A 21,341-nucleotide genomic window follows, 5' to 3' on the forward strand; every position below is an offset into this window, starting at 1 on the left:
TAGTTGAATTATACTAACCTGTAACTGGTTTGGGTGGTTTGATCTTCATTATGTGAACTGGAAGACTCAACTTAATGTCTCCTCTAAAACAAACCATCATATCCTACAATAAGGAAAAGGCACAGCTAAGAAGCCAACAAAGGGGATATAACAGAATCATTAAAAACATATCTGAAAGAAGACAGAAAAAGAGGGGAAAGGAAGAAAGAAAAGGGGAAAAGTGGGACAAATAGAAAGTAAATAGCAAAGTGATAGATTTAAATTCAAACACATCAATAATTACATTAAACATAAATGGCCTAACTACCCTAATTAAAGGTAATTGTACAAAAACTGTATAAGAAGGTAAGACCCAACTACATGCTGTCAAAAAGAAATTCATTTTAAATACAAAGACACCAATATTAAAAGTATAGAAAAAGGTACATCTTGTAAAAATAATGAAAGGAAAGCTGGGGTGACTGTATTAATATCTGACATAATAGATTTCAGAGCAAAAAATATTACCAGGGCTCAAAGATTCACTGAATAATGATAAAATAGTCAATTCACCAAGGAAATATAACATTCCGAATGTTTACACACCTAATAACGGAGCGTCGAAATACATGAAGCGAAGGCTCATAGAAGTGAAAGCAGATATAGATAAATCTGTAATTTATTTTTTTAACCATCTCCGCCCTCCCACCTCAGGCAGCGATCCTGTTAAATCTGTAATCTTAAAGATTTGAACACTCCTCTCCCAATAACTGATAGAATAGACAGAAACCCAGTAAGAGCATAGTAAGGATATAGAAGGAAAAGCAGTAAATATATAGGAGACTTAAATAACTTGACCAACAATAGCTGAATACACATTGTTTTCAAGTGCACATAAAACACTTAACAAGATAAACCATATTCTGGGCACAAATCAGATCTTAATAAATTTAAAAGGTTTCAAATTATATGAAGCATGTTCTCTAATGACAATGGAATTAGAAATTACAAAAATAAAGACATCTGGATATTCCAAAGTATAGAAGTATTTAGAAGTATAATATACCTTTAAATAATTCATTGTTCAAAAAATATGTCAAAAAGCAAATTGGGAAGTAATTTGAAGTATTTTTAAAAATAACATCAAAATATAAAGAAAGGTCTATTTCTGGGCTCTCTGTTCTCTTCCATTGATCTATGTGTCTGTTTTTGTGCCAGTACCATACTGTCTTGATGATGACAGCTTTGTAATAGAGCTTGAAGTCCAGAATTGTGATGCCACCAACTTTGACTTTCTTTTTCAATATTCCTTTGGCTATTCAAGGTCTTTTCTGGTTCCATATAAATTTTAGGATTATTTGTTCCATTTCTTTGAAAAAATGGATAGGATTTTGATAGGGATTGCATTAAATGTGCAGATTGCTTTAGGTAACATAGACATTTTCACAATATTTGTTCTTCCAGTTCATGTTCATTATTATATGATCTCCCTGATATGAGGAAGTGGAGATGCAACGTTGGGGGCTTGGGGGTAGGAAAAGAATAAATGAATGAGGACGGGCTCGGGAGGGAGACAAACCATAAGAGACTCTTAATGTTACAAAACAAACTGAGGGTGGCTGGAGGTAGGGGTGTCGGGAGAAAGTGGAGGGGTTATGGACATTGGGGAGGGTATGTGCTATGGTGAGTGCTGTGAAGTGTATAAACCTGGCGATTCACAGACCTGTACCCCTGGGGCTAATAATACATTATATGTTTATTAAAAAATTAAAAAACCTTAAAAATATATATAAAGGAAGCAGCTAAAACAGTGGTTAGATGTAAGTTTATAGCACTAAATGTGTATATCAGAAAAGAAGATCTCAAATCAATGACTTACCTTTCTACCTTAAGAAACTAGAAAACAAGGAAAAACTTACACCTGAAGTAAGTGGATGAAAGAAAATAATAATCAAATTGGAAACTGATGAGATAGAAAACAGAAAAAAATGAAGAAAAGAAATGAAACCAAAAGCTGGCTCTTTGATGAGATTAATCAAATCGACAAACCTCTAGCCAAGTGATTAAGAAAAAAAGGGAAAATACAAATTACCAATATCAGAAATGGGAGTCATTTGGGTGTCTGACTCTCAATTTAGGTTCAGGTCATGATCTCAAGGTTGTGAGATAGAGTCCCCCACCCGCCATCAATGGGGAGTCAGTTTGGGATTCTCCCTTCCTCTCTCTCTGCTCCTCCCCCACCAGCTGTCTCTGCCTCTGTCTCTGTCTCTCTGTCTATTTCTATCTATCTATCTATCTCAAATCAATCAATCAAACAAACAAACAAACCAATATCAGAAATGAAGAAGGTCACATCAAAACAGATTTTACAGGGGTGCCTGGATGGCTCGGTATGGATTTGGCTGAGGTCATGATCTCAGAGTCATGGGTTCAAGCCCCACATCAGTCTCTGCATTCAGCATGGAGTCTGCTTGAGTTTCTTTCCCCTCTGCCTCTCCTCCTGCTCACTCCCTCTCTTTCTCTAAAATAAATAAATAAATACATACATACATCTAGCTTTTTTAAAAAACAGATTTTACAGATAGTGAAAGAATAACATGGGATTATGAATCACTTTAAGTTAATACCTTAAGTAACTTAGATAATATACAAAAGTTTCCTTAAGAAGAAAGAGATAACCCTTTGTCACTCAAGACATCGAATTTGTAGTTCCACAAAGAAAATTCCACAGCTCGATGGCTAACTCTATCAAACATTTTAAGAAGAAATAATACCAATTCTATACAAACTCTTCCAGAAAATAGAATAGGAATATTCCAACTTATTATACAAGACCAGCATCACCCTGATACCACAACCAAAGATGTTATAAGAAAATAAAACCAGGGTACCGGGCTGGATCAGTTGGTGGGATGTGCTACTCTTGATCTTGGGTTTGAGCTCAAGCCCCAAGTTGGGTTTAAAGATGACTTAAAAAAATCTTAAAAAAAAAAAAAAGAAAAGGAAACTAAATATTCTTCATGAACATACATGTAAAATTTATTAAGAAAATATTGGCAAGTTAAAATTGGTGAGTTGAGCTTTGCGCAGTGGCAGTATTTTAGCCAGTGAGGTTTATCCAAGGCACAATTATTGCTAATTGAAAAGTTTCCCTAAACTTGGTGAGTTGGATCTACAAACAGTTTCTTTAAAAAAACATTAAAAGAAGGCACACATAAATAACATTAAGAACAGGAAAAGGGACTAATTTAAGAGACAGGTTTTTATTTTTATACCATAGGAAAAACATATTTACACATATCTACAGTTATAGATCTACACTAATAAATGAATTGTGACTGAACTAGGCTCAAAAATTTTTTTTTAATTTTGAAATTAAAAAGATAATATAGGGCACCTGGGTGGCTCAGTGGGTTAAGCCGCTGCCTTCGGCTCAGGTCATGATCTCAGGGTCCTGGGATCGAGGCCCGCATCGGGCTCTCTGCTCAGCAGGGAGCCTGCTTCCCTCTCTCTCTCTCTGCCTGCCTCTCCATCTACTTGGGATTTCTCTCTGTCAAATAAATAAATAAAATCTTAAAAAAAAAAAAAAAGATAATATAGGACATCTGGGTGGCTCAGATGGTTATGTGTCTGCCTTCGGCTCAAGTCATGATCCCAGGGTCCTGGGATCCAGCCCCGCATCGGGCTTTCTGCTCAGCGGGGAGTCCACTTCTCACTCCCTCTCTACTCCCCCCACTTGCACTCTCTCACTCTCTCTGTCGATAAATAAATAAAAATAAAATCTTTTAAAAAAGAGATAATATAGGACTTATTTAGACCTAGAGGGTAAAAAAAGAAACATCCAGCTTTCTTTACAAGGCTAGCATAACACTAAGACCGAATGCTGATAAGAAAACCACAAGGAAAAAAAAAATACTCTACAAGCCAATCTCATGTTTGAACATGGATACTCTGTGAACACCAAACTATCATTTTGCTTTGTTAATATCTTATTTAGGACTTCAGTATCAGCAAAGCAAACTGACAATGCAATTAAATGAATTATTACCAAGTATGGATTACCCAAGAATGAAAGGAAGAATGTTTCCACATTAGAAAATCTATTAATGCAATCCACTGCATTAGCAGATTAAAGGAGAAATACTCTGAAAAGATGAGGAGGAAGTATTTGATGAAGGTCGATATCTATTCCTAATTTAAAAAAAGAAATAACAAACTCTTAGCAAACACAGGCTGGAGGGACACATGCTTAGCTTGCAGAAGGATATTTATGTCAAACACCTTTAGGAAGCTTCATGCAAAATGGTGAAACACTTGGGAGTGTCCCAGTTGGGTCCTGGATAGTGTACTACTGTCCCCACGACTATTCAACATTTTACTAGAGCTCCTAGAAAATAGAACAAGGCAAGAACAAAAAATAAATAGGAATAAATACTTGGAAGAGGAAAAGTTGTCATTATCTACCGTTAGGATTGTCTATGATTGTCTAGCTAGAAAATCCAACAGTATCAGCTGACAGACCATTAGAACTTCAGTAAAGAGGCCACGGGTCCTGAGACTCAGGTGAAGGAAGTAAAGTATGAAATTTAAGGAGACTGTCACCCTTAGGTGCCCACCCTGTGCTTGCATGAACCTGCCAGGATTTAGGTTTTGCTGACCTCACTCAAATACAAGATCAATATACAAAAATCAGTAGCATTCCTTCCAATTTTCTGAAACTTGATATTCTTCCAGTTTCTTTGCTGTAACTAAGGACCTGATGAATACTGATACAGCCACAGACTAGCACGAACTTGCTAGAAAATATAGATGGTAGTGTCAACATTTAACACTTAATACCTCTCCTTCCTGAAACCCCATTAAAATGACAAAAAGGTGCTTTTTCAAAAAGGACTAAACTCATAAGGAATAAGAATAAAAAGGAGACAAAAGCAAAAAAATTTTGAAGTTGGAAAGCAGGTGGCTAAATGATTTAGCAGGCCCAAGAGTGTCAGGTCTGAACCAGTACGGGAGCCATCCAATTTATACCACAAACACCCTAAGACTCGAGAAAATGGCCGCTCCAGGTGTCTCGAATGAACTGCCAGTGGGGCCAGAAACAGGATTGGTTGAAAATCTCTTTAAAGATTTTATTTATTTATTTATTTGTCAGAGAGAGAGAGAGAGAGAGAAAGAGAGAGCACACAGGCAGAGAGAGGAGGAGAGAGAAGCAGGCTCCCTGCTGAGCAAGGAGCCCGATGTGGGACTCCGATCCCAGGACCGTGGGATCATGACCTGAGCCAAAGGCAGCGGCTTAACTGACTGAGCCACCCAGGCACCCCTGGTTGAAAATCTCATTAAGAAGCATTCAAGTATTTATTCTTAATTCAGAAAATTGGAAGGAATTAAATTTATTCCTTATGCAGAAAATTGGAAGGAACCGAGGGTAAGAGGGTAGGCAGTGAAAATGTAGCCAGGACACCACTCCTGAACATCACCACCCCCAAGAGACACAGCCACCAAAGCTGATGCTAGGCTTTTCTTAGACTCCCTATCTCCATGGAGCCAACAGAATGAAGTTGAAGTTGACACACTGAATGTAGATGTCGCCCCACCCCCACCCCCAAGGTGTCTTCCCACAAGCCTCTGCAATTCAGGTGAGAGCTGCAGTTAGAGAGGCACCCAGCACCTGCTTAGAGCAGCTCCCCCCACGCCCCCCCTGCAAATCCTTCCCCGGGAGCTACACCCAGCAGTAGGCATCATGAACCATAGCTTTTGACTGTGTCTGTGAGCATCCGTACTTCATGTCAATGTATTTTATATATACATTAGCAAGATGTGTTCTAAGATATCAGAAAAGCCTAAGGTTCTTTTGGGAGTCTGGGAATGCTCAAAAATTTTTCCATATAAATTAATGGCAATTCCTTCTTCACTTTACACCATTTTGGCTTAGGAAAGGTTTCATAGGAGCGCTCTCCTTTCAGATCGCGGGAGAGACCTGTATTCTCCAAACACTGACTTGAGCATTTCCCAATACTAAAACCCAGTTGGGGCACTCTTCAGCAAAACCACAGTCAACCAGCCCCACCCATGCCCAAAGGCTGGCATCCTGTCAGTTTCCTCATGACTCCCACTCTTACGAGTAGAGAGCCAACTACCACCAGGCAGTGAGGACAGCATCTCTTCGGAAAGACAGAGACCAAAACAAATTGGAAGAAAAAAGCAACTTGGGGAAAACAGACCATACATGGAGAATAAACACTAACAACTAGAAACGTTTTTAGGGAAGGCATAGTATTTATCAAAGAAACAATCAGAGAAAAAAGGGAGGCCCTTGTAAATAAAAATATGATAGCAAAAATGAAAAACTCAGTGAGAGAGTGGAGACACTGAGCCAATGAGCTCTCCCCAAAAGGTGAACAACAACAAAAGTATGGAAAATAGAACAGAAAATAATTGGGTGGCATTGATGAGATTAGAACCCTGGCAGTTTTGCTCCAAAGTTCATTAAGGTCCTGGTGTGGGTAGATGAATGTTGTAATGGGACAGGATAAAGAGCATAAAAATATATACAGGAATGATTAAAGATCACATTTCAAAACAAATGGGAAAAGATGAATTGTTCAAGGATATCTGTGTGATGATTGGCTATTGGAAAAAATAGATAAAAGTGACCCCTTTCTCACTCCCTTCACAAAAGACACTCTCCTCTATGAATTAGAGTGAAATGTCAAAAACAAAACTCTGAAATTATTAGAAGAAACCACAGGAGAACTTATTCATAACCTTGAGAGGGGAAAGCCTTCTTCAGTAGAATGAATATTTTAAAAAAGGATAGAAAATTCTCACTGTATTCAAACCTAAAGCTTCTCCCCCCCCCCCCCCCCCCGCTTTTTTTGAGAGAGAGAGAGTGTGTGTGCATTCACATGCAGTGGGGAGAAAAGAAGAAGGGGGAGAGAGAGAGAGCCCCAAGTGGGGCTTGATCTCATGACCCTGGGACCGTGACCGGAACCAAAATCAAGTTGGATGCCCAATTGATTGAGCCACCCAGGCACCCCAAGCCTAAAACTTCTTTACAACAGAAAAGCACACGAACAATGGAGAAATGGAATTAACAAATTGGAAGCAAATATGTAACAAGCAAACTATATAGGCAGGCAATCCAAAGAAAACCAGTAAATAAGGCCAGTAAAAAATATGGAGATCAATGAAAATTATACAAGATGTCATTTTGTTCCTCCAGTTTGCAAAAACAAAAAACAAAAAACAAACCACCCAAACCAACCAACAAACAAAAAAACAACAGAAAAAAGGATAATAGCAAGGTCAGAGAGGCTGTGGAGAAATTGGTTAAAAGCCTCAGGGGGTTGGGCCTCTGACTTTGGCTCGGGTCATGGTTCCAGGGTCCTGGGATCAAGCCCTGCGTCGGACTCTCTGCTCCGCAGGGAACCTGCTTCCTCTCCTCTCTCTCTGCCTGCCTCTCTGCCTACTTGTGATCTCTGTCTGTCAAATAATAAATAAAATCTTTATTAAAAAAAAAAAAAGTAAATTGTCACGCCACATTGGGGAGGCAACTTAGCAGTATCTACATTAACACTAAAAATGCACATGCCTGAATGCTCAGAAGCACCCAGGTATACAAAGAATTGACAAAGTTTTTCACTGTATAATGTAAAAGTCACAAAGTGGGAATGTCTTCAGTATCAATAGACTCATACCCCAAATAAACTGTGGTATATCCATAATATGGAACAGAATACAATAGGTCAAAAGAACAAGGTAGGTTTATTTGATGTTGAAAAACTTTGCAAAAAAAAAAAAACACCCCCCAAAACAAAAAAACGCAAAGTTGTAAGAAAATATATAGTATAGGAAAATATAGTATAGGAAATTCTCATAAAACAAAACAAAAAAAAATAGAAAAAATTTCCCATAGAAAAGACATTCCCATAAAACAAAACTATATATTTTTAAAGATAAATGCATGTAAGAACCTACGTAAGATACACACCGAAGATCGAGGAAACACACATCAGGCTAATAACGATGAGGACCTGTGGAGACAACTGCTGTCTCCGAATTACCTGGCTTTTCCCAGAGTGATAGGTTCACCTGTTGTTTGTATAATTTGAAGCATAATGTAATTTAAAAAGGGGGAGAAGAGAGGGCTTTCGAGAGACTTCCATGTGGAGGTGACCTCTTCTGTACTGGCCAGCCTGGGTCCTCCCCAGAGCAGAGCCTCTGGAAAGCTGGGTGTGCTCCTGGCCTCAAAGGGAGAGCCGGGAAGCTCCAGGGAAGCCACTCGTCCCTGGAGGTAAGAAGATGAAACCCTTCAGGAAACTTGGCTTGGGGGACTGGGCTGTTATTTAGGCAGGAGCAAACCGGGCCTCATGGGGCCTGAGGGTATATAATTTGGGGGCCTCTGTGAAAGAGAACACAAAATTTTGAACGCAAAATGCCCATGGCCATCCTAATACCTAAATGGCGACAGGGGGAGAAGGAGTGAAGACAGTGGTCTGAAGTGACTGTGGTTAAAATGTTACTTTTGCCAATTTTACAAGACTACGTGGCCATGTGAATACATTGTTAGGATCCCTTGCAGGGCCTTGGAAGGGGCCATACAGGTGAGGGGCCCTAAAATTTCACCTCCCTTATCTTCATGGAAACCCATCTCTCGACAAACGACTCGGGGCAGTGATCCTCAAGGATAGGGGCCTGTCTTTCGTGGATATGAGGTACGAAGTTGAGTGACAGAGAATCTGGAAATGTGCCCTACTGGAACATTCTCCTGGGATACTTGGTATTTAAAGCACATTTTCAGTCAACATAAAAATCTGTGGCATGCAACCTAAATTTGCCTGCAGATTTTCTTTAAAATTCCTTACCGTTTCTAGATCCTCTGAAGTCACAGGTTCAAGAGCATTCTGAGGAGAAAAGTGAGAAATTAAGTCACGATAGGCCGGATGTATGTGCGTCCCCCGCTTTATTCTCTCTCTCCCCGTTACTGCCGTCAGTAGTGAACGCATCCTGCAGACACAGACGACTGATATTTGTGTGGTTGCCTGGCCCGCAGGATTTTAACACAGGATCCCCTGCTGTCCAGGGTCTTAGGATGCAGGAGGGGAGATTGGAAATAGTGAGAGGAAGAAATATGAATGCGGGCGCCCCTGGGTGGCTCAGTCGTTAAGCGTCTGCCATCAGCTCAGTTCATGATCCCAGAATCCTGGGATCGAGCCCCGAGTCAGGCTCCTTGCTCAGCGGGAAGCCTGCTTCTCCCTCTCCCACTCCCCCTGCTTGTGTTCCCTCTTTTGCTCTGTCAAATAAATAAAATCTTTAGGGGGCACCCGGGTGGCTGGGTGGGTTAAAGCCTCTGCCTTTGGTTCAGGTCATAATCTCAAGGTCCTGGGATAGAGCCCCGCATCGTGCTCTCTGCTCATCATGAAGCCTGCTTCCTCCTCTCTCTCTCTCTGCCTGCCTCTCTGCCTGCTTGTGATCTCTGTCTGTCAAATAAATAAATAAAATCTTCTTTAAAAAAATAAATAAGTAAAATCTTAAAAAAAAAAAAAGAAATATGAATGAACAGAGGTAATGTTGGGCATTGAGATTATTTTTTAAAAAATAGACTGAAATGGTAGAGCTCCTACTTTCTAAGAATAATATGAAGAACATATGTATTCCCTATATATTGACAACAACCTGTTTATACCATAACCTGGGAAATGCAGTGAGGCATGAAAGGATTATTTCAGCCCAGGGCGGGGGTGGTGGTGGTGGGAATAAAATGACCGAGGAGGCAGGTATCAGGATAAAAGACCTGGGAGTGGTCTTGGTGGAGAGGCACCTCTCAGACTAGTGAGAGAGAGAGAGAGAGAGAGAGGCAGGCTCCCACTACTGAGGGCCCCTCTTAATATCTTATTTTGACCAAAGCAAATAGAGTTTGGAGTCATGGGCCCATGTGCCTGCTGTCCTCTCTTGCCGTCTCTGTAAGGCCCCATTCGTCCTGATTCCAAGGGGCATTTAGGCAGATGTGGGTCAAGGGGAGGGAGAAACGTATCAGTGGGAAACAGGGGCCTTTCCTACCGGTTGTGGCTGTCTGACTTTCTTCTTCGGATTTAGAGCCGGTTGGGGGTGCTCCACCTCCTTGAGCCAAGACTCCTTGGGCAATTTGTACACGTCCAGCCAAGTGTCCCCAGCTCCTGCATTGGGAAACCAAGGCGCCATTGAGCAACTGTGAGTAGGTGACAAGCTTCCCGTGAGGAAAGGCCTGTCTTCTCAGAACCCCCAGCGTGGGGCCCAGCAGGCACCCTCGGAACAGAGACTTGGGCAGACTGAAGGGGCCGTGGTCCTGCCATGGGTCGCTGCCAGTCCTCACTCCCAGGGAGCTGTAGGGCCTCTCCCCTCAGGCCACCGCCTTCTGAAGGAAGCCGGGCTCCTTACCCTCACAGCACTGGTATTACGGTTTTTAACCAAGCTGTCACCTCTGCCCAGTCCCCCTGTCTTTTTCTAGGTTCCAAGAGGTAAATTACACAGACATTTTGTCATACTGCTTTTCCTGTCAGGGGAGGAAGGCGGTATGACACAGAAGCCATGACTGAGAGGGGATGGCTGAGGCTGGAATTGGGAGAGATTCCCTCCAGAGCATTCTTCTGATATTTGAGGAAATGACCACCAAGGACCACCTGGGTGTGGGGTTTTAGCTCGTCACGGAAACACACTCAGCTTCTATACCCAATACCTGACAACCTGGGAAGGGCCGCTTCCCCTTGGTTTGGGGTTCTAGCTAAGTGTTTCCTTTAACACGCAATCATCTGGACCCCTGGACTTCAGGTTTCTGGTCTCCAGTCCTGGGAGAGAATAACTGTCTTGTTTTGAGCCACCGCGTTTGTGGTACTTTGTTGGGGCTTAGGAAACAGGACAGAGTATAAAAGCTTCCTTTGAAGTATATACTTTCCTCAAGCACTTAACATTTGAGGGACCTGTGGCAAGAACATAGAGGCCCATATACCATATGTCTACATATTTAAAAGTTAAAAGTCAGGTTGCCTGGGTGGTTCAGTCTTTAAGTGTCTGCCTTTGGCTCAGGTCAGGATCCCAGGGTCCTGGGATCGAGCCCCGCATCAGGCTCCCTGCTCAGCGGGGAGTCTGCTTCTCCCTCTCCCACTCCCCCTGCTCATGTTCCCTCTCTTGCTGTCTCTCCCTCTCTGCCAAATAAATAAAATCTTTTTAAAAAGATAAAAATCAAGCAAAGAGTCACTTGAATAAAAGATGTTCTATCTCGGCAGTAATAATTACAGCAGGTAAGAGCCAACGACAAATGCTAGAATTGGTGGGTTGTACTTCAAGGGGATGCGGGATATATGCATAGTCTCAAAGTACCTCCCTCCAAATGCTTATCGATTACTGTGGTGGTTTCAACATATGCCCCCAAATTCTTTGATTCTTCTGCCTCCAGGAAGAGAAGCTTAAATCCTTTCCCCTTAAGTGTCGCCTGGACCTAGTGACTTGCTTCTAACATAGTATGGGACGGGAAAAGCAGTATCGTAGTGGGGGAATCTGGCAGACACCAGTTACCTGGGTGAAATTGCTGGCACATACCCCTGATATACAATGACAAGAGCATGTCACCTCTGTGGCATCTCCCCTAAATCCTTAACCCTGGTTGAATCATGAGAAACAGAGCAGGCAAATTGAAATTGGGGGGCCTTGTGCAGAATATCTGACTGGTATTCTTCAAAAGTGTCAAGGCCATGAAAAACAAAGACTGAGAAACTGTCACAGATCGGAGTAGACTAAGAAGACACAATGACTAAATAGAATATGAAATCCTGGATTGAGCCTTGGAACAAAAATTTAGTGGAAAAATGGGCAAAACCTGAAGAAAAAAGCCACCACCTTTAGTTAATAGTATTATATCGATGTCATCGCTTAATTTTTTAAAAGATTTTATTTATTTTTTGGACACAGAGAGAGAGAGCACAAGGAAGCAGAGTGGCAGGCAGAGGGAGAAGCAGACTCTCTGCTTGGCAGGGAGCCCGATGTGGGGCTCGATCCCAGGACCCTGGAATCATGACCTGAGCGGAAAGCAGAGGCTTAACCCACTGAGCCACCCAGGCGCCCCTGTCATTAATTTTGACAAATGAACTGTGGTCACGTTACATGTTGGTATTGGAAAACAAGGGGCACCCTGTCCCTATCTTTACAACTCCCGAAAATTATTTCTAAATAAAAGGTTTGAAAGGAGGTGGTTATCTGGAAGAGGCTACACATCTGAACCTTCTTATCAGCTCACCGTTAATCTCACCTTGTAGGAGGAAGGCCACGAAACCCCCTCCTTGAGAGATCTCCACCTTCACACAGGTGGTTTGCTTGCTGGCATCATCCTGGAAAGAAGAGAAGCGTTGATAGAGTAAGGTCAGCCTCATGATGGAGAGGAATGGTGGACTTTGGATTTCCCGCCTAAAGGTTTTGGATGTATTTCCTAGTTTCTTAAATACCATAGATTGGATGACTCATCAACAATAGACCTTTATCTCCCACAGTCCTGGAGGCTAGAAAGCCAAGATTTCCAAAGATTTCAAAAATCTGGCAGATTCAGCGTCTGGTGAGAACCTGTTTGCTGGTCTGTAGACTTTCTGCCTGCCACCTTCTCAGGTGCCTGCACATGGTGGAAGGGTTGAGGGAGCTCTTGGGGCTCATCTAAGGGCACTAATCCCATTTGTGAAGGTTCTATCTTCATGATCTAAACCTTTCGAAAAGCCCCACCTCCTAATACTCACACCAGTGTTTAGGATTTTCAACCTGAATTCTGTGGGGACACAAACATTCAGTCCATAGCAAGAAGAGACTGAATGTAACCCTGGTATGAAATTTGCTCAAATTTCAGGCCAGGTGAGAGACTCAATGTTTATGGTTGTCTGTGGCCTGCTTTTTCATTTTCTTAATTGTATCTTTATAATAACAAAGATACTTGTTATTATTAAGACCTTTATTAATAGGTGCTTGCATTTTGTTGACTTTAAAAAAAAACCAAGTTGTAATGTTTTATTACAAATTAAAAATGAGGTGCTTAAAAACCTCAGCTTGGTGAGGGACAGCTGGGTGGCTCAGTTTGCTCGAGAATCCAGTTCTTGATTTTGGCTCAGATGGTGAGATCAGTCCTTGCATCTGGCTCCGCACTGGGCATGGAGCCTGCTTGGGATTCTCTCTCTCCCTCTCCCTTTGCCTCTCCCCCACCATCCCAGGCTCGCTCTCTCTCCAAAACAAACAAACAAACAAACAAACAAACATCTCAACTTGGCTAGATATGAAACAATGTTAAAACCTTTAAAGGTGTATTGAGAAAAACCAGACTTTTCAAAAAACCCATTTGGTATTACCAAAAAGAGACATCTTTAAGTAAAAATAAAAACCAGATGCTGCATAGATGATGCCACTAGTTCTAGCTGTCTGGTCAACAGTAGAAATACAAGCACTGAAGGTCTTCAGTTCCAATCTTTCATTCACTTCTTATTGCTTGGATGTCAGAATTTCACCCCCCACCCCTCTGGCAACCACCAATCTGTTTTCTGTATTTAACAGTCTATTTGTTTCTTTTTTTTTCTTTGTTTTGTTTCTTAGAGTCCACGTAAGAGTGAAATAATATAGTATTTGTCTTTCTCTGTCTTATTTCACTTAGAATTATACCCTCTGGGTCCATCCATGTTGTGAATGGCAAGATCTCATTCTTTTTTATGGCTGAGTAATATTCCATTGCGTCTGTATATACCACATATTTTGTATCCATTCATCTATCAATGGACACTTGGGGCCTTCCATAATTTGGCTATTGTAAGTAACACTACAGTAAATACAGAGGTGCATATAGTTTTTCAAATTAGTGTTTCATTTTCTTTGGATAAATTCCCAGAAGCACAATTACTGGATCATGTGGTATTTCTATTTTTAATTTTTTGAGGAATTTCCATACTGGTTTCCACAGTGACTGCACTGACTTACATTCCCACCAACAGCACAAGAGGGTTCCTCTTCTCCAGCTCCTTGCCAATTCTTGTTATTTTGTATCTTTGATTCTAGCCATTCTGACAGGTGTAAGGTGATCTCATTGTGGTTTTTTGATTTGTATTTCCCTGATCATGAGTGGTGTTGAGCATTTTTTCATGTGTCTGTTGGCCACCTGCATGTCGTCTTTGGAAAAATGTCTGTTCATATCTCCTGCCAATTTTTTAATTAGATTATTTGGTTTTTGGGTGTTGTGTAAGTTCTTCATACATTTTGGACACTCTTTATTAGATATGTCATTTGCAAATATCTTCTCCCATTCTGTAGGTTGCCTTGTCGTTTTGATGATGGTTTCCTTTGCTGTGCAAAAGCCTCTTATTTTGGTGTAGTCTGGATATTTATTTTTCGAGATCACTCAGGGGGGACAGGACAGGTGGTAAGCCTGCATTAGCTCAGTCCCGCCCTGCTCAGCCTGGGGAGCCATGACGCCTCACCTGAATTCTCAGCTGCTTTTGTCCCTTTGCCATCTTATGGCTTAGGTTCTCCAGGCATTTGCATCAGTAATAGAAGTTGCAGGGTTGAGGAGGCTGCTGACCTTGGGTGTCATCTCCTTGATTTTCCTTTTCTTCATTGCTGTCCTCTCTAGGGGGTCTTTGGTGAGGTGGGCCCATCCCCTGATACAGATTCTCTCACTGATCTACCTGCTTCTGCACCCTACTCGTCTACCCCCTTCGTCCCTTCTGCACGGGAGGGTCGGCATAGTGTGCTGGGCTCCCTAACGGGCTCTGCCCACATGCAGGTGGGGACGGTCACCTGTGCCGGGCCCAGTGGTGTGGGGCCTGACCTTCAGGGGCACTCTCTGACCCCTCATTCCTTTCCCTACTCTCACAAGTCTGGAATCCCACTGGTAATTGCGTGGAGGCCCAGCCCTAGACATGGACAGGGTTTCCCCCTGGTTCTATTCTGCACTGATTTACTGCCTTGTGCTGAGCTCCACCAGGGCCTATGACGCCCACTGCCTCTGCACACTTTCTCCTCCAACAACATCCAACTCTTCCATCTCTCCATCTCCTATATAAAAAAGTCCCTTCTTGGGGTTACCTTTTATGGCAGTCTGCTATCCAAATACATCTTCCTTGGTGTCCTTGCTGCTGATGAAACCGTGTGTGTTCTGCGCATGGAACCACCTGACTGGTCCCTAAACCTCTGTTGCCATGACCTCCTTGTCCCCACCAGCAGGTGCCACTGCTCCCTGCTTGTGGGCGGGTGGGCATAGGCGGGGGCACTGCGGTGTGGGCGGGGGCATTGTGGAGGCCCCTGCTGGGTCTCCTCTCCACGGCTCAGGATGGCTGTCACTCTGATCGGGGACAGCTGTGGCTCCCCCTGGAGTGTGAGGGTCACTGGGCTGTGCCGGTGGGGCCGGTCAAGGCTCTCAGGGCCCCCCGTCAGCTCCTGCTAGAGAGTGAACGCCAATAGCATCTTTTGATGAGAAGTTTTAATTTTTTTAAACTGCTTTATTAGGGATATAATAACATGTACCAACTACATGTTTAAAGTGTACAATTTGATGTTTTGACACATGTATATCTCTTGAAACCATCCCACAAGCCCATGAACATATCCATCACCCCCGAAGTTTCCTTCTGCCCTTGGTAATCATCCCTTCACCTTTCTCCCACCCCACCCCAGACAAAAACTGATGTTCTCTGTCACTACATTAATTCGTATTTCTAGAATTTTATATAAATGGAATTATACGGTGTGTACCCTTTTTGTGTCTGACTTCTTTCACTCAGCTTAATTATTTTAAGATGCATCCATGTGCATTAATAGTTCATACTATTGTGTGCGCATGCCACAATTTGCTTATCCCCGCCCCCCATGCTGATGGACGTTTGGGTGGCTTCTGGATTTTGGCTAGGACACAGACAGCTGCTTATAAACATTCACAAACACATGTTTGTATGGAGATACGCCCTCAGTTCTCCTGTGTAAATATCAAGGAGTGGAACACCCAGATTGTATGGTAGGCGTATGTTTAACTTTTTAAAAAAAACTGCCAGAGAGGTGCCTGCCTGGCTCAGTTGAGTGAGGGCGTGACTCTTGATCTCAGGGTTGTGAATTTGAGCCCCACGTTGGGTGTAGACATTACTTATATAAAAAAATTTTTTTAAAAACCTTAAAGAAAAACCTGCCAAAATAACTGTACCATTGTATTTCACCACCAGCAGTGTATGAGAGTTCTGGCTGTTCTGGATCTCTGCCAACAGTTGGTACGGTCACTCTTTTGAACTTGAGGCATTCTAATACATCTGTTGTGGTAGCTCGCTGTGATTTTGACTTGCGTTTTCCTAATGACTAAGGATGCTGAACAGCTCATTTACTTCCCATCTATCTTCTTTGGTGAACTGTCTTTTCTTTTCAAACCCCTGCCCATTTTGAAAACTGGGTTGTTTGTTGCCTTATTGTTGAGTTTGCATCTTGAGAGTTCATCGCATGTTCTGGATACAAGTTGTTCATCAGGTAGGTGATTTACAATTATTTTCTGCCGGTCCGCTGCCTGTCTTTTTATTCTTTTGCCAGTGCCTTCTACAGAAGAAGCTTTTAATTTTGATGAAGGCCAACTTACTAATTTTTTCTTGTATGGATTGTGCTTTTGATGTTGCTGCTAGAAACTCTTTGCCAGTCCCAAAGTCGTGAGACTTCCTCCTATGTTTTCTTGTAGAGGTTTTATGAGTTTAGATTTTACAGATAGACCTATGACACAGCAAGCTAATTTTTGCTTATGCTGTGAGAATAATAAGTTAACTTTGATGAAGCCCAATATCAATTTTTTCTTTTCTATTTAGTACTTTCCATGTCCTAAGAAATCTTTGCCTTCCCCAGGCGCCTGGGTGGCTCAGTGGGTTACAGCCTCTGCCTCAGGCTCAGGTCATGATCTCAGGGTCCTGGGATGGAGACCCGCATCGGGCTTTCTGCTCAGCAGGGAGCCTGCTTCCCCCTGTCTCTCTCTGCCTGCTTCTCTGCCTACTTGTGATCTCTCTCCCTCTCTCTTTCAAATAAATAAATAAAATTTTTAAAAAAATGCTACAAGAAATCGTTGCCTTCCTGAGGTGGCTAAAATATTTTCCAGTGTTTTCTTTAAAACGGATAATGTTTTTAGCCTTTACATTTAGACCCATAATCCATCTCAAATTGATTCTTATATATGGTACAAAGTAGGGTGGAGTTCATTTCCCCTCTAGCATTCCAGCATCATTTGTTGAAAATACTTTCTTTTCCCCACTGACTTGCTTGGATGCCCATCAGTGGTATTTTTTACAAGACAAACTGCAGGTAAAAATCTACTCTGAGCAATATCCTCTTTTTTTTACTCCTCGATTCGCAAAACACTTTCCGAGACCCTACGGTAGACAGGCAGTGTGTTAGGAACAAGGGATACGTGGGTGAAACATGGGTGAATAAGAACACGTCTCCTGCCCTCTGGATGGTTATATCCAAGAGAAGAAGTAGTCATTCAAACAAACAAGGACGGAAGGTAGAGAAAATACTGCAACAGAGATTCCGTTCTGTATGGGGGCGGACAGAGGAGGGAGAGATTGGGTCTTTAGGGGCATTTCGGGGAAAGTATCTCAGAGAAGGAGATATCTGAGCTGCTCTTAAAGGAAATGTAAGGGAATGAGGGAAATTTAAGAGGTACATACAGTAGGTAGGGAGGCAAGGGGAGCACTTTGAGCAGGGGGAACAGCATAGGCAAGGAGACAGGATGGGAAGCAGCCTGGAAATTGTAGGGGCTTGTAAGTATTTGCTGAATATATTGGTCTGGTGCTCATTCTGGACTGGAGATCCTTAGTAACTTTCCTCTGCCAAAAACAGGGTAAATAAATCCATAGCTTTCAGCATGTGCCCTCAGTTGGTGGGAGGGTCTTTAAATTGTATATTTTAGAGAAGGCCCTCTGTCCAGAGAGTCTCTATCTTTCATGAAACTCTAGGACAGGTGTCATCACCTCCATAGTAAAAGTCAACTTCATTTGCTACAGCTTTTGGCCCAGTTCTAGGGGAAACAGCAGGAACTTACCACTTCATTGATGGCTTTGATGAGGAAAAGACCATCCTTGTAAAAATAGAACAGTCTAGCGATGCCTGAAACAGAGAAGGTAAGGCAGACAAATGAATCAAAGAACTGGAATTTTAGATCTGACTTTCTGAATTATCAGCTTGCGCTCACGGGTCCTTAAGCCTCCTCCTGGCCTCTCGGTCTCCCCGGCTTCCTCCACCCCTGACTTGACATGTTCAGGCTGTTCTCCTGCTGGGTTCTCTCTGCCTACCGTGGCCCATCCTCTGGTCCCGGAAGCCTCTGTAAGACACTCCTAACTCGCTCTGACACCCATAATCCAGAAAGACAAAGGCAAGGGTCCCATTGTGGGCGAAGGTCTAACTCAACCCAATAAACAACCACAGGATATCTGCTGCAGGACCACAGATGTGCCAGGGACAGCCGTGCATTACACTGAAGTCACACAGACGTGAAACCCAGCGGATGTAACGCAGTGTGATAAAATACAATCCTATCTTTAGACCAAATTCCTCTTGAATTCAACGTTCCCCCTCTAGCTGTGTCAAAAAGCGCACGCTCAAATTAGAGAAGAGTTTCCAAAATAGTACCAAGAATACCCCGATATCCCTCAGCTCACTTCCCCAATGATAGCATCTTACAAAACCAGAGTATGATTTTCCTTTCATTGTAACAGCCCGTGCCTTGGTTCAGACCTTCATTATTTCTCTCCTTGATGAAAGCAACAGTCTTCTTGGTCTCTCTCCCTCCCTCTTTCCACCTTTCTCCCTCCCTTCCTTTCCTTTCTTTCTCTCTCTATCACTCTCTCTGTCTTTCTTTCCCAACAGAAGATAGGTCTATTTGGGGATAGTACAGAATTGCACCCCCGGACAAGCCAACTACTACACAACCGCATCTCTTTCTCTCATTTTGACTCACCCCTACCACGGCACCCTTCCTAAAACACCAGTCTGGGCGGCTCACTCTCCTGCAGATACACTGTCCTCCTCAACACTGTCTATGGCTCTGGGTACTCTCGTCCCCATGAAGGCCTGGTTCAGCCTCAGGCTGAGGGGAAGAAACGATCCCTACTTTATTCGAGCAGCGGGATTTCTGAGTGCCCAAAGGGTGTGAGCTCCGGGTCCATGCTGGCTGGGCAGCACCCTGCCTGTGCTACTCTCCTTCTACATCATCCCAAGTAAGTTATTTAACCTCAATGCCTCAGTGGCTTCTTCTGAAAAACAGGGTTAAGAAATTCTACTTACCTCCCAGGGCTGTTGTGAGGGTTGCATGGGTCAGCTTATGAGCAATGTTAGACTAGTGCTTTGCAAACTATCATGGTCTGTGTGTGTGAGTTAATACTATGTGACCAGGGAGAAGGCTCCAGGTCTGGCCCCACCCATACCTAGAAAGGAGATTATATTGGAACAGTCTACAGATAACTAAATATTTGGCTTAAAAAAAAAAAAAAAAGAGGAAGAACATGTACCCATTTCATCCACGGGAACAATAAGTATTTCACTCCCCAAATCTGTGGCCCAGATGGAAGTGACATCCACCTTAAGTTTCTCCCAACCATATACTCGTTTGGCACTGTACAGATTATAGATGGAGAATCCTTTGGCTCCTCCAATAAAGACATAGTCTTGGGAAATCGCCATACAATTTGGCATTTTGTTGAGCTGAGGAAACAAAAAAGCAAAGGAAGAAGGAATGATTTTCAGTTGCCACCATCTGCAAGAACGTGAGCTAATTTTGCAAAGAGGCATGTGGGCCCTTCCTAGGTAGAATACCGCCCCCAAACAGTGCTCACCTAAGTATTTTGCCCAAGCATCAGGAAAGTCATAGCATTCTACTTTTAGGAGAAAAGAGCCAGAGAAAACAACCAAATTGAGAATAAGTACACATTTACAAGACTAACCATGACCACAGGTCCTGTGATGAGTAGACAATTGTCCCTGTTCCCTGTACTTTTATCATCTAGAATGCCGTGGAAACGCTGAGACACTGGCAGATTCCCAATCATCAAGCAAGAGAGTGATTAAAGTATTCAGAAGCATTTTTAAATAACAACAGAATATAAAAGACTTTCTGTATAATCTCCAACTAATCAGAATACCCATTTCTCCCAAGCAATTACTAGATCCATTTTTTAAATTAATTAACTGATTAATTAATTAAAACGCCATGCTACTTGCTGGGTAGAGGGACCATTAACCATGGCTGTCTTTTTTTTTTTTTTTTAAGATTTTATTTATTTGACAGAGATCACAAGTAGGCAGAGAGGCAGGCAGAGAGAGAGGGGGAAGCAGGCTCCCCGCGGAGCAGAGAGCCCAACGCGGGACTCGATCCCAGGACGCTGAGATCATGACCTGAGCCGAAGGCAGTGGCCCAACCCACTGAGCCACGCAGGCGCCCTACTAGATCCATTTTAATCAACATCAGCAAGCCTAGTAATCTTTCAGAAATGCACCTGTCTTAATGAGGGAAGGTTCCTTGTAGGAGCTCCTTCCCTGGATCAGGCATTTTCATTTATCAACACTCTACTGGGAAACAGGGACTCCTGGTCAGCACCTCCATACCTTGCTTTCTATAAGTGGAGCGTAGATGGTGGGCTGGGTCTGGCTGAACTCAACTTTCCTCCGTGCCTCCCTTTCCTGGATAACTTCCCAACACTTGTCAAACAGAAGGTTCACCATCTTGTTGATCATGCGGTAAGGCTGTGGCAGAGGATCCACCTCCTCACCCAAATCTATGAAGACATAATCATCTTCATCATCCTTCGGCCAGTCCTTCTCTGTTGGGGATGGCACCTCGAGCACCCCCTTTCTCATAAAACTGGAGACTTGACTTCCTCTGGGGGTTGACATCACAGAAGCTGGTACTGGGAGCATCTAGGAAACTTGGAAAAGCTGACAAAGGAAGCAAGCAGAGGTCCTTTGAGAAAAAAGAGAAGTTACCAGAAGACAGTACATCTCCCTCTCTAGCACAAAAATCCCTGGGAACTATTTATTCTAGAGACTGGTGCTTTCCTTATTTATCACGGGATTGTTACATTACTAAAGTATGCCCTTCATATAATGAGGATAATAGCAGAACTGGGTATTAATGAGTCACATCTTCCAGAATAGCTCAAGATGATGGGTGCTATGGCACAGGGAGAGGAAATGTGGCATCCTTGTTGTCTTTCTCCAGCTCCTGCTCAGAGAGTGTCTGTCTGGGTCCCACCTCTCTCCTACAACTTAGGTCTTCTCTTCCTTCTTGCATCTCTGCAAGTGACTATGGCCAGGCCAGCTGGATAGTGAGCCAGAACGGCTCTCCTTCCTTCCCC

General features: G+C 42.8%; 1 protein-coding gene and 1 pseudogene across 5 annotated transcripts in view; one reads left to right on the top strand and one right to left on the bottom strand.

Annotated features, from left to right (window-relative positions):
* The window catches only part of WDR93 (WD repeat domain 93), a 43,465-nt gene that overhangs the window by 19,560 nt on the left and 2,564 nt on the right, over positions 1-21,341 (bottom strand). For all 5 annotated transcript variants that reach the window (XM_032345526.1, XM_032345528.1, XM_032345529.1 and 2 more), the window contains 7 exons: positions 20,593-20,922; positions 19,500-19,692; positions 18,035-18,099; positions 12,260-12,338; positions 10,039-10,154; positions 8,844-8,882; positions 19-103 (listed from right to left, as the gene is read on the bottom strand). In XM_032345526.1, the coding sequence (XP_032201417.1) occupies positions 19-103; positions 8,844-8,882; positions 10,039-10,154; positions 12,260-12,338; positions 18,035-18,099; positions 19,500-19,692; positions 20,593-20,904 (889 nt within the window). In that variant the 5' untranslated portion in view covers positions 20,905-20,922. The remainder of the gene's footprint in view (positions 1-18; positions 104-8,843; positions 8,883-10,038; positions 10,155-12,259; positions 12,339-18,034; positions 18,100-19,499; positions 19,693-20,592; positions 20,923-21,341) is intronic.
* LOC116592086 lies at positions 3,058-3,179 on the top strand (annotated as a pseudogene).

The sequence above is a fragment of the Mustela erminea genome, chromosome 5 (assembly GCF_009829155.1).
Source record: "Mustela erminea isolate mMusErm1 chromosome 5, mMusErm1.Pri, whole genome shotgun sequence".
NCBI lineage: Eukaryota > Metazoa > Chordata > Mammalia > Carnivora > Mustelidae > Mustela > Mustela erminea.